Below are 12,261 nucleotides of genomic sequence, written 5' to 3'. Positions count from 1 at the left end.
CATCAGCCAGCAGTTTTAGCCTTTGGCTCATCTGTCCCAGGCACCTGCAGTAACTTATGCAGAACTGTCTTGAAGCCAAACCCCAAACTCCTCATGTTTTCACTTTGCTGGCACAATGGCACTGAAAGTGGAACACCCAGGACAGAACCCGTGTTTTTTCCCCTCTTTTAAAGTCACTGGAAGTCCTTTGAACTGCACCAACACAATGGCAAGAAGCATGAATCAGGCTCCACATACCTCTGCCAGGGCTGAGGGGATAACAAACCTCTTCAGCTGCGTTCTCATGGTTACCAGGAGCTTAGCAAAGCCTTTGATGTGTCATTAGAGCCCCTGTCGTTACCTGCGTGCGGCTGCAGGATGAGCCAGGATCTCAGCCCAGTTTCTGGGACGCAAATGTAATAATCCCTCGGTGTGTGAGTGGTACAAAAACATGACAGCACCCTGCACGGCAGGGCTGGCTTTCTTTGTGCCAGGAATACTGCTGGAGTTTTGTCCTGATTTCTTCTCCAGGAGGTTCATTAATAACCACAGTCAGGACGAGCAGTGTTTACGGTTTAGGCTGTGGGAGAATCTAGGTTAGGTTTTAATTGCCGGGGTTTGAGCTTGAAAGCCAAATTGCTTCTAGGATCCTCGTGCTGGATCTGGAAGCACTGATTGCACTTTCCATCCTCCCCCAGCCCCTGGAGATTTCAGCCCATGATGGCAGAAATGCAGTGAGATAAGGTGTTCTCTGAAGATTTCTCCCTCCTGGGACAGTTTCCTTAAAAAACTCTGCCTGCACAAAGCCAAGCCTGGAAAACAAATCATTTTTGTCTTTGGATTTGCTCCTGCAGGGAAAAGTTGGAGCAAATCTCATCTTGTTGCCTGCTTGTGTTTTTATCAGCCAGCCAAGCTCTGCTCTGCTTGGATCCATCTGTGATGTTTTTTGGGATCAGCCCTGGTGTGGGACACAGACAAACAGCTGCCAGCCCATACAGCCCAGGAGAGCCCAGCTGGGCTGCTGCTCCTGCAGAGAGGCTGCACCTCCATTGTGGGGGAGAGTTCTGCAAAGCCTGGAGCCATCACAACTTGCCTGGGGGACAAAAAATCCCAGCCAGTAAAGACACCCAAAGCCTTTGCTGAGGGAGACATTGCAAAGCTCTGTGATTTCAAAAGGCAGCGTGGCAAGCCCAGCACCTGAGTGTGGCACACCAGGGACAGAACCTGTTCTGGGATTCCAGAGCCCCTGTAGGTCTGCACGTGTGCTGGGCTCAGCTTTCCCTCCTGCTCTGCCTCTGCCCCACCTGAGGCTTCACAGACAAGGATCGCACATTGTCTTCAGCAGCACAGGCTCTTGAGGCAGTCTTTGGGCATGCAGCGAATGTGTCAGCCTGACAGGTAAAGAAAACATCCTCCAAGTGCATAACTTGAGCACATATTGTCTGGGAATCATTCTGACAATAACCACAAAGCCTCAACATGCCATTCTGACAGGTCCTGTTAAGAGCAGAAGAGCTTTTTAAAGCCTTGATTCACAAAGCTGAATCCCTTCATCACAGCATTAAACTTTCACTATTTTTATATGCTTCAAGGCTTGGAAGAACCAGAACATTATCTATGTGCCCCACACAATGTGAGACAGAGTACACCCAGAGATGGCTGGTACTTTTGTCTCTTCCTTATGTAATCCATGCACAATTCCCAGGTTGTTGCACTCAGGTCTGACATCAGAGCTTAGAGACCACAGCTGAGCTTTTGTGAACTACTTGGATTGTGTAGGAGTTCCACAAAAGAGGCTGCAGAGGCAGGGCTAGGTAATGAAACTGCACTCCCAGTGCCCTCTTGTCCTAGGTTACAGTGTAAAGATGTGCCCAAAAGTCTGTATTCTATCACTGTCTGCTGAAACCAGGTGGGGCAGTGATCTTATCTCTGTGGGAGACATCCTCTGCTTATGGGCCACTGTAAAAACCAGCTGGGGCAGTGTTGTTTATCTTTCCCATGACTCACCTTTCCTCAGGAGGTATCTCCTGTTAATGGCCATGAGTCCCATTGCATGACTGATAAAATTGCATCATCCCATTGGGAGATGTCCACCCAGGGGGAGGAGCCAACATTTCTACCAGATAAAAACTGAGATTTGGAACACCAAGGCAGCCTTTTCCACTGGTTTCCAGAGGAAAAGCTACCAGACCTTTCTACAGGATCACTGCTTCAGCAAGACCACTTCATCTGACTGCTACCACCACCCTGACTAGTGGGGTGTCAGGTATTCTGATTCTGTCAGTGGTTTTTCTTTTGTACTATTGTATGTATTTTATTTTTCCTTTTTTTTTTTTTTTTTTTTTTTCCTTCCTATTAAATTGTATTTCTGACTTGGAGTCTCTGACTGGTTTTGCTTTCAAAACCTCTGAGGCAGGTGGATGAGCAGGGAAGATGCAGAGTGAGCAGTAATCCTGGGGAGTAGAGAAATGCAGTTCAGTGCAGTGGTCACAAAGGATGTTTTGTGGCCCAGGTACCAAGGCCTGTCAGTGGTCAGGGGTGTGCACTGTAACATTGCCCTGCTCCACGAGGAGAATGTGCCATGACTGTAGGAAATCTCTGGATGCTCGGCTACAGCTGCTGTGCAGCTCCTGGGAGCTCAGGTCAGTGATAAAGAGGCTCTCTCCAGGAGCTATAAATATTGTCACACAGGTGTAATTTTGCTGGATGCATGTGTCAGACTTGCTGTTCCACCAGAGCAAGTTCATCTATAACTGTAAGCCTTGACTAAGAGAAGTTGGCTTTCCCAGCAGGATAAATAGCAAGAGACGTGCCTCTAATTGCACATCAGCAGAGCTGATCCCTCAAGGATATTGGCTGGTACAAGGGAAAGGAGCAGGATATTCTCAGGAGTCAAACTGCATGGCCAGGTATCAATCTAGACTGAGCCTGCAAGGGATCAGCTGGGCAGTGCTGCCAGGCCACTGGAAATCTGGAGAAGCCAGAAGCTCTCCCCAGCCAGCTGGGCACCCCTTTGGTATTTGCACTTTGCTGGATGTCAGCTGTGCCAGTTTGGCTTCAAGGTCCTGCTCCTTCCTTTGAGAAGGACACACATGCACGTCCCTGGGCATGGGGGAGGACAGCAAATGAATCACTTGGACAGAAAACAAGAGACTCCCTCCAGCCCTTCCCTGGGAGGAGGTTTCGTAGCAGTTAACAAGGGAGGGTGAGACCATCATCATTTGACAGGGGAATTGAGGTGGGAGTGCCTTGGAATGGTGAGGCCAGGTAGGATTTCATGGCTGAGCCTGAGGCATGATCTGTGCTCTTGTATCTTCCTTTCTGACACCCCACTCAAAAGAGACCCTGGTCCTGAGCAGCACCAAGAGGAAGAAAGGGAATCATCAGATGCTCCAGGACAGACACCCCATCCTGGATGTGTTTATCTGCAGTCCCAGAGGAGTCCTGCTCTGTTCCAGCACGCTGTGATCATCTGGTCAGCTCTAACCACAGGAGCAGCTCCAGGACGTGCTGCCCAGAGCCCCACCTGGGCTTCACACACTGGGTGAAGAAAAGATCTCTGTGCACAAGAACTCCTGGTTCTGCGCAATTCAAAACATGACAAAAGGTCTCATGTCCAACCCTCAGCCTCTAAGTGGGCTCTTCACCTCTGACAAAGCCTTAGGGATGTATTTAAGGGGACAGGAGCTCCTGTAAGAGGAGGTCCTTTACTCCCCAGTTCTTCAGCAGACAGCTAAACTGAAGGATGGTTTGAGTTTATTTTTAAAAATCCCAAGACTCTCTTTTCTTCCAGAAGCTCATTCCCAAGAGTCTCATGATGCTGCTGCCATCCTGGCACCTGCCCAGCCCTGAGAGGAAAAATAAATCCAATACTTTCTTAGTCACACAAAACTTGCTGAAGCTAATGGCTGTTTGCTGAATAAAGAAGTAGTGAAATGATTTAAAAGCTCTGAAATTGAGTCTTTTTTTTTTTTTTCCCTGTCTTATGCCAGCAGCTCCTGTAATACTTTACAGTCAGACAATGATACAAAGTGCAGGGAGTGTGAGTTGTCTACTTGCAGGTCAGAGAGCTGGGAGCAGAACAGAGCCCTTAAGTCAAGTTGGGCTTTTCCCTTCATTTACCCCATCTGCCTTAATGTGAGATCATTGATGTGTGGAGACCTAAACCCCCAGGGCTCTGACAGGATTAGCTCATATTTGAGAACTGCTGCACAAAAGTAAGGCATTGTTTATCAATGTAGGCTGTAAAACTTGCTGACACCATGTAGACTCACAGCCAGTTTAACTATGAAGAGATGAAATTCTGCCTGGTCCTCAAAAACAGAGGTGAAAGTGCAGCATCTCAGCATACAGAATCCACAATGAAGCCTGTTATTAGGTAGGATTGGCTTGGAGATGGAGACAGAGAAAATAATTTTTTAAAACAAAGATTTACACCTTGCCAAAACCAGCTCAATACTTTTCTTGTGCATTTATCAGCAGCTTGTTGTTGCATTTACAACCTATGGCTCCTGCAACCCTGGCTTCTCCAAATCACAGTTTTTAATTAGCTGTTTGTTGGGTTTTTTTTCCCTAATGATGTGCATCGATCACAGATTTAGATTTTTTTTATTTCACAAAGTGGGAAAAAACAACCCCATTGTTGTCACAAGCAAGCTTGGTCTCATTAGATGTGTGAAATGGTTCTGCTCTAACATGCTGAACAAATTTAGATCTGTTCTCAAGCTGCTGGACAGTAACAAATTCTCCCAGACTAATGTTCCCATACCAACATTAGATACCTGACTCATATCCCATCACAGGTCAGGAAGAAAATTAAACCAGGTGCCACATCAACTTTACCAACTATAGATCCCAACACTTCTACCTCAGCACATAAAAGCAAAAAAATCAATGTGAATGATGAGGGAAAATCTACCTGCAAAAACGTGCCAGGCTGAGGATCAGTGAAGGTCCATAGGTAGGAAACAAGGAGAGCATGGAAAGCAGCACTAACAAGAGTTAGGGAAAACCTGAATAAACCTGCTGTGAGGTCCCTGTGTGTGCAGGGACTCCCTGCAAGGAGACCCAGCCTCACCTCATGGTGTACAGGAGGGTGCCATTGTCCACCAGGCGCAGCAGCTTGTTGGGGGTGGTCATGTTGTGGGCAACAGATTTCTTCCCATTGTGGAAAAAAGTGTCAGGAGTCCAGATCTTACTGGCCAACAGGTTGTTCAGGGGAAGGATTTTCATGGGACCATCAAACTTCAGCCTTTCATCTCTCCAGGACTGCCGGAAAAAGACATCAATGGTGTATTCCTTTGGGGGAGAGGAGAGAAAAGGAAGTTGTGTTTTACTCAGCTCAGGAGGTGGAGTCTTCAGTCACAGACCAGACTGGGTTTTGGCACACCTTGGTGGTGCAACAAGACGCAGAGATTAACAGCAGTGCAGGCTAGATGGGATTCAGCACATTTTGGATAATGACTTACCTCTGATGTCAAAATGTGCTGTCAGTGTTTCTGGGCACTGCAGAGAAGCTGCAGCACAGCCTACAGTGGCCACAAGTGGGGTAGCCCTGCTGCACCACCTCTGTCCAGATGTGTCAGAGGAGGAGGTCATTATGTGCACTGCACAGGTACTTTAGGAGACAGAAATAAAGATCCTAGAGATGGAATTGGCCAGGATGCTGGTAATTATATCCCTGCTCATAATGAAAGAAAGAAAGAAAAGAAAGAAAGAAAGAAGAAAGAAAGAAAGAAAGAAAGAAAGAAGAAAGAAAGAAAGAAAGAAAGAAAGAAAGAAAGAAAGAAAGAAAGAAAGAGAAAGAAAGAAAGAAAGAAAGAAAGAAAGAAAGAAGAAAGAAAGAAAGAAAGAAAGAAAGAAAGAAAGAAAGAAAGAAAGAAACTTGACTTGCATGACATTGTCTTAATGTTATTTTGTTCCCCAGGCCACCTTTAGAAAATCATGAATCCAAGACTTTGCAGTGGCTTTCTTTTGTCTTCTTTTTCTTGTTTTATTTCCCTTTACTTTTTTTTTTTTTCTTTCCTTCTTTCTGCCAGTGCAGAGACCCATTTCCTAGGCCAAATTCCAGCTGGGGCAGTTAGAAATCACCTCTTTGAAACCCTGTAGCCAAGGCCAGCTCCTCACTCAGTGAATGCAGATTCAGAAACCATTTTTAGACACAGAGAGTCTTTGAAAAACCTGTGTGTCCCAACTGTTCTGCCTTTCCCCCTGCTGCTGCAGACCCATGGTCTTTATTTATGCATTCCTGGAGGCCTCAGGACCAACTAAACTTATCATTGTGAGTGATTTCTTTCCTGCAGCACTTCTCAGCAGCGCTTAAAAACTGCTGTGCATCACTTTCCTACAGGACAGAGAAATTCCTACAGGTTTTGCAGCAGATGGCAGCTGAATGGAAGCATCTCAGTTAATAAATCCATCCCTGCTCCCTGGCCATGGAGACACCCCTGCTCAAATATGAACCTTCTGGATTTTGGTTAGGGAAGGAAAGAGAAATTCTGCATTCTCATGGGCTCTGTACAAGCTATTTTGCTCCTTCATGGAAGTGATCTCCAATTCATTATTTCTTGGGATAAACCCAAAGGAATGAGCCTGTGTGCAATCCCAGGAGGTTTGGGAAAAGTCCTTATCGAGAGAAGAGCTCTCTCATTCCCTGTTCCTATTTAAAAAGTGCCAGACAAAGAAGCAAAACATTTTAATGACTTCCAAGGTCCTGCTTATCTTCTTTAATGCTTAGGAATCGTTCCTGAAGAAAAGAGAAATCATGTTCAGAATCTTCCACTCTTTTCTGTGTTTCTTTCCATAAAAGCCTTATTCCCAACTCACCCTTTCCAAGGAGCACACTTAGTTCTGTGTTATTCTCTTCTCCCTACAGAAGTGACTGAAAACATCAAGACTGACTCTGTCCTCAGAGTCCATCCACTAATCAAAAAAATCCCCTTCAATTTTTTTGTATAATTCCCCTGGGACTGAGGCAAAGTTGCAAGAACTCAGTCCCAAAGACTGGGGAGTGCATCAGGTCTGATCAGGCTCTGCTCTCCAAACCAAAAGAGAGATTAGGAGTTCTTTGGAGCACCTCAGTGAAAAGGTCTCCACATCCTGCTCATCCATGCTTTGTAAGCAGCTGCTCTGCCCCTCTCCCATCACTGTAATTCCAGGTGCTGGGATGTGCTGGAGCCATTTCCCAGGGCTGTGGGAGGGTGGGAGCAGCACCAGGGAGGTGCCAGCAGGGAAGGAGGGACTTCCCTGCTCCCAAGATGAAAGGAAGCCCCAGAGCAGGCTCTTCCCAAGGAGATGGGGTTTCTCTCCCTCTGCTTTAGCAGCAGAGCTAAATGCTAAATTCGCTATGCATTTGTAAAATACACGGAACGAAAGCACGCGGAGGGGAAATAATTTATTATTCCTTAACTGTCTTCCTAATTTTAAATTCATTTTGTCAAATCACATTGCAGAGAATACCTTCCTCTTTTCAATACCTCATATTTTTTTTCTTCACAGTTCATTATACACACTCCCTTAATCAAATATGCTCCACCTTGGAAGTAATTATCAGATACTCCCCAAGGGCTACGATTGCTGAATATATTATGGGTCTCTGCTGTGGTAGGAAAGCAGAAGAGAGAGAGGGAGAACTCAGATGAGGTTCATAATCTTGATTACACTGACATCAACTTAACTTCTTGCCCTGGAGGGAGTGGTCTTCCCAGAGCAACACGGGTTTGAGTGATGGAGTGAGCAACTCCATGAAACACAGAGATTTTCTTCTCCCCCAGCTCCTCTGCTTGCCAGCACAGGATTGCTGTGGGACAGCTGAAGAGATGTTCAGGCCATGCCAGCCCAGAAAATTCAACCCTTGCAGCTCTGGAGGGGCTGTGAGAGCCACAGGAGACTGCTCCAGCTGGCCTAGCCAGTGACAGGCTGCTCCCTCCCCAAAAACAGGCTCCCTCCATGGCATGGACTGCCCACCACTGGCCTGGGCTGTGCCAGCACCAGCTCAGCTCAGGGGCTGGACATGCAGCAGGGGCTCAGTCCTGAATGCACCACTGTCCTCACGTGGAATCCTGGAACTCTTGAGCAGCCACCCACAGCCAACCCTTCTCTGGGTGCGTGTGGAACACGAGCTGCAAGAAATGCTGTTGAGAAACCTCACTATTAATTATGCTCCACACTCCTGTTTTAATTAGAAGACAAACTGTTGTGGGAATACAAGCCTGAATTCAGACCTCAGGCCTTTTCATTAATAATTTTCCCTGAACATGTCCAAATAGTGCAATCAGTCCATGCTTTTTCTGTTTTGTCTTTTGCCTCCCTTCCAGTTTGGGCACTAAGGATGGTTTGATGGTGAATCATTCTCTCTGACTCTGCCACCAATCAGACCAGATTCTGATTCTTCCCCTCTTCCCAAGGAGCACCTTCATTCCTCCAGTTATACCAACTGGTTTCCAAAAGCTCAAGCACACTTGGGAAACAATTCCTTGCAACTGAGATACCAGCTCTTGGGAAAATCCCACTTTTGCCCACATTGTCCTGGGATGAAGACACATCCACAGCAGCTGAGGAGAAGCCACCCTCCCTGTGAGATGACCTACCATGTCTGTGTCCGAGACAGGGCCGAAACTCGTCACGTAAATGTCTGTCTTGACTTCAGTTACACTGTCTGGGACGAAAAGAAAATAAAAGGGAACAAAAAAAAAAGCAATTAGAGAGCTGCATTTCCTTGTGCAGGCGAGGGTTTGAGGTTTGTTATATGGTGTTTATTCCTGCTCTGCTGAGCCCTCAGCACCGTGCTCTGTGCCCCAAACAGCAGCTGATTTTATCACTGTAATTGGGCACATTCATCTCCAGTGCAGCTCTGCTGCTTCCCACGCTTACACTGAGGACAGATCTGTCCCACACGGCCAGACAATGCATATTTACAGAATCTGTGTGGCTGCATGATCCACACCCTGTACAGATCCACATGTTTTCAATGCAGAGGTAAGCCCTGATGCTTTGAAACTCCTTTTTAAGCCGAAATCCTTTTGTGTCTCGCAGCCACATAAACAGCCTAGCAATGTTCCAGCAGTTTTAGGGAACACTGGGTTTGTTACAGCTCCAGACTTATCTATATGTAAAAAGAATCAATATTCTGATTGCCTTTTACTGCCATGGTGCTTGCTGTTCTAAGTGCCTCACTCTCACAAAGCTGCTGCTCTCCCACATCACGTGCTGCCCCTGCATCCCGGGCTGAGATTCCCTCATGGATGCTGAGCAGCACCTCCCCTGCCCCTGCCAAGCCACAGAGCCCCACTGCCTGCCCAGCTGCTAAAAACAGGGGCAGCTTTAAGCACATGCCTTCAGATAACCTGGAGCTGAACACAGCCACCAGCACACACAGCTCTCCTTCCTGACTTCCTTGGATTTTGGAGTGGTTCCTAATTGACACCTCTGCTGTCACCCCACTTTGCAGGGAAATCAAGGCACAGTGATTTCCCAGATTTACAGTCCTGTGCTCTGCCCACTGGGTTGTGCTCGAAACATGATGGATGAGCTGCCTTGAGTTCAGCACTCAGTTCCCATAAATCCTCCCCACTTTAGGGATAGATCTTGCTGTTGTGTGACATGAGCTGGCTCAGAGCTGCTCTCCTAATGAAAGAACCAATTTAAAGCTGCAAAGCAGAGTTCATGTTTTATGCAGAGTACCCAATTTTGGCCATTGCAGCAGCCTTGCAAGTGGCCTGGATGGCCCATTGTTTAATTTAGTTATGGAAATCCTTCTGTCCCCTGAGAGTTATTTTGCAATACTATGAAGCTTAGGTTTGTGCTTCAAAGTTTCACATCCCAAAAATAAGATAATGCGTTCTGGCAGGGTTTTCTCCTTAATGGCTAAAATATACGTATACATGTCTTTAGTTATTATGGCTGGGATGCTTTTGATGCAGCCAGTGGCTGATATTATTGTGCTATATAAGTAACCCCTGATCTTGTCTTGATGAGATAAAAAGAAGGTTAAAGAGAAATATGTATGCAGTACACTTTGTGAAACACCCAGAAGTCTAAACACAATGAGCCCCTCCTGCAAGGCTGAAACACTCTGGGTGTTCTCAGTCTCCCTCCAAACGAGTCCCCAGATGAGAACACAGCAGAGAACATTTAGTGATGCGAGGCTCTTTCTGCTCCCCCATGCTGTGAGAGAAAGCTCATTATGTCTTGCAGAAAACACAAAACTCTCCCTCCCCTCCCCTTCCCGCCCCTCCCCAGCATTCATTTTGCAGCCATGGACAGCAGATCAGGAGCTGTGGCCACCATGGCCAGGGAAGGCAGTCCCTGTGTGACTGTGCAGTGCAGGATGAGCTGTTCCCTGCAGCAGGGGGACAGGGGGTCACAGAAGGGTCTGTGCTTCCCAATGTGCTCTGCTGGGTCCAAGCACAGGGGATGGGATTCAGGAAGTCAGGAGAAGACAAAAAGGCAGAATTAGTTTTGGACACCTTTTGATACAACCCTGCAATCCTTAAATGAGCCTTTATGTCCTCATCATTCTGTAACCTGGCTGTCACAGAGCTCCAGAGACCCCTTCCTGACCTACTGGTAAATCCAATCAAAAATAATGAAAGATAAGAAAACTTAAATAATCTATTAATAACTTATTAATATTAATAACTAATTACAACCTATGTCTGAAGAGGATCCCCCATTTCCAGACTGCAGATTTACCCCCTGGCAAGGCCATGCAGCACCCAGGGAAGGGCCTTCACCCCTGGCTCGGGGATGTCCCTCAGCACTGAGAAAAATGAGCTTCCTGCACCTCTCATGGCAAAAGCCAGACTGAGCCCTCCCTGTTAATATGTGCTCCTAAGGGCAGGATTTGGCTGGGATCCGGAGGGATTTCTGAAATTAAATCATTGCTACGCAGGCAGGGATTTCAGCAGAGCTGGGAAATCCAGAGATAAGTAAAACACCAGCAGAACAGAGCAAGCTCCAGCCTCAGAGATTCACGCCCTTTGTGATCCCACAGCCCAGGAGCATCTGCCCTGCTCTGTGACTGTGAGACCTCCACCTGCAGAGAAATCAGGAGCTGCCCCAGCAGCCTCCCCTCTCCTTACCCTCACACTGATCCACCCAGAGCCTGAATGAGATGAAACTGCATCTGCTTTTGCAAGAGAAAGCTGAGAGAAAAGCCTCTCCTGCCTCTGCTTAGAGACATGGCAGGGGAATTCTTATTTCCTGCTCAAGCCATAGATGTGTTCATGCTGTAGCTTGGCTGTCTTACCCAGTTCTCCATAAAGATTTAACAATTAAGGGCTGTATAGGGGGGTAGGCTTTCCCTAGAACTGCTGCAGAACACAAAATGGCACTTTTCATTTCCTAGCTGCATCCTTCCCTGTAATTCAATTTTTTTACCGGCATGAGTTGAGCCTTCAAGGCTGCTGGGGTGGCAGGTGGATGCTGCCAGTCCTGTTTATAACCAGGGAAACAAAAATGCAAGGACTGGGTTCAGGTAGCAAGCTGGAGCAGAGCAAGGACCAGAGCCCAGGTCTGGCTGCCCTAAAGATTGGCACAACGCTGGCAAAACACTGCCCAACAGAGCCCTTGGTGGGCTGCCCAAGATTTTCCAGATTTTCCCAAGATTATTTGAACTGAATTTAGAGATCCAAGTGACATGCCATATTCCCAAGTTATTTGTTTGAGGTCGATTCCCTTGTCTGGGGGCTCTGCTCATTTACAGGCTCAGCTTATTCCCAAGTTTCAGCACAACCATGTTTCTGGGAACAATTTGGAGCAAGTGTGAGAGCAGAACAAGGTGCTGCAGGTCAGCCAGGGCTGCCCCTTCCCCCTGGGGTACAGAGCTGCTCTCTGCCTGCCAGGCCTTGCTGCCTTGCTCCCAGCTGTAGAAATCCCCCACAGCTGGGCAGATCTGCAATGCAAATGGCAAACAAAACCACCCTTCCCACGGTGTTACCATGGCACTTCCTACACCTGCCTGCTTTTGCAGAGCTACCCCTCTCCTCCAGGAATGTGCTGCCCCAGATCTGGCTGCTCGTGTACATCACAATCAATCCCCCCGGCAGCCCTGGGAGGAGGGGAGGGACAGACGCAGCCCCCGCAGCCCCGCACCAGCAGGGTCTGGCGCTTCCCTGGCTGCGCACAAGGTGTAAACCAGCAGCAGCTGGCGCTGAGATGCTTCAGGTTTCCCGTTTCCCCTGTGCCCCCATCCTCCAGCCCCTGGCCCAAAGGGGACCCCCCTTTCTCCTTCAGTCCCCCCTTTGAGTGCTCGTGGCTCCCCGGGCCCGGGAGGAGATAGCT

At 47.6% G+C, this 12,261-nt stretch overlaps 1 protein-coding gene across 1 annotated transcript in view; it reads right to left on the bottom strand.

Moving 5' to 3' along the window:
- GABRA3 (gamma-aminobutyric acid type A receptor subunit alpha3) overlaps nt 1-12,261 on the bottom strand; it is a 69,776-nt gene that overhangs the window by 21,400 nt on the left and 36,115 nt on the right. The window contains exons 4-5 of the mRNA XM_056491692.1: nt 8,568-8,635; nt 5,057-5,277 (exon numbers count right to left, since the gene is read on the bottom strand). Coding sequence (XP_056347667.1) covers nt 5,057-5,277; nt 8,568-8,635 — 289 coding nt within the window. The remainder of the gene's footprint in view (nt 1-5,056; nt 5,278-8,567; nt 8,636-12,261) is intronic.

Source organism: Oenanthe melanoleuca, chromosome 4A (assembly GCF_029582105.1).
Source record: "Oenanthe melanoleuca isolate GR-GAL-2019-014 chromosome 4A, OMel1.0, whole genome shotgun sequence".
Taxonomy (NCBI): Eukaryota; Metazoa; Chordata; class Aves; order Passeriformes; family Muscicapidae; genus Oenanthe; species Oenanthe melanoleuca.
Note: the sequence above shows the minus strand (reverse complement) of the source record. Positions and strands in the feature narration are given on the sequence as shown.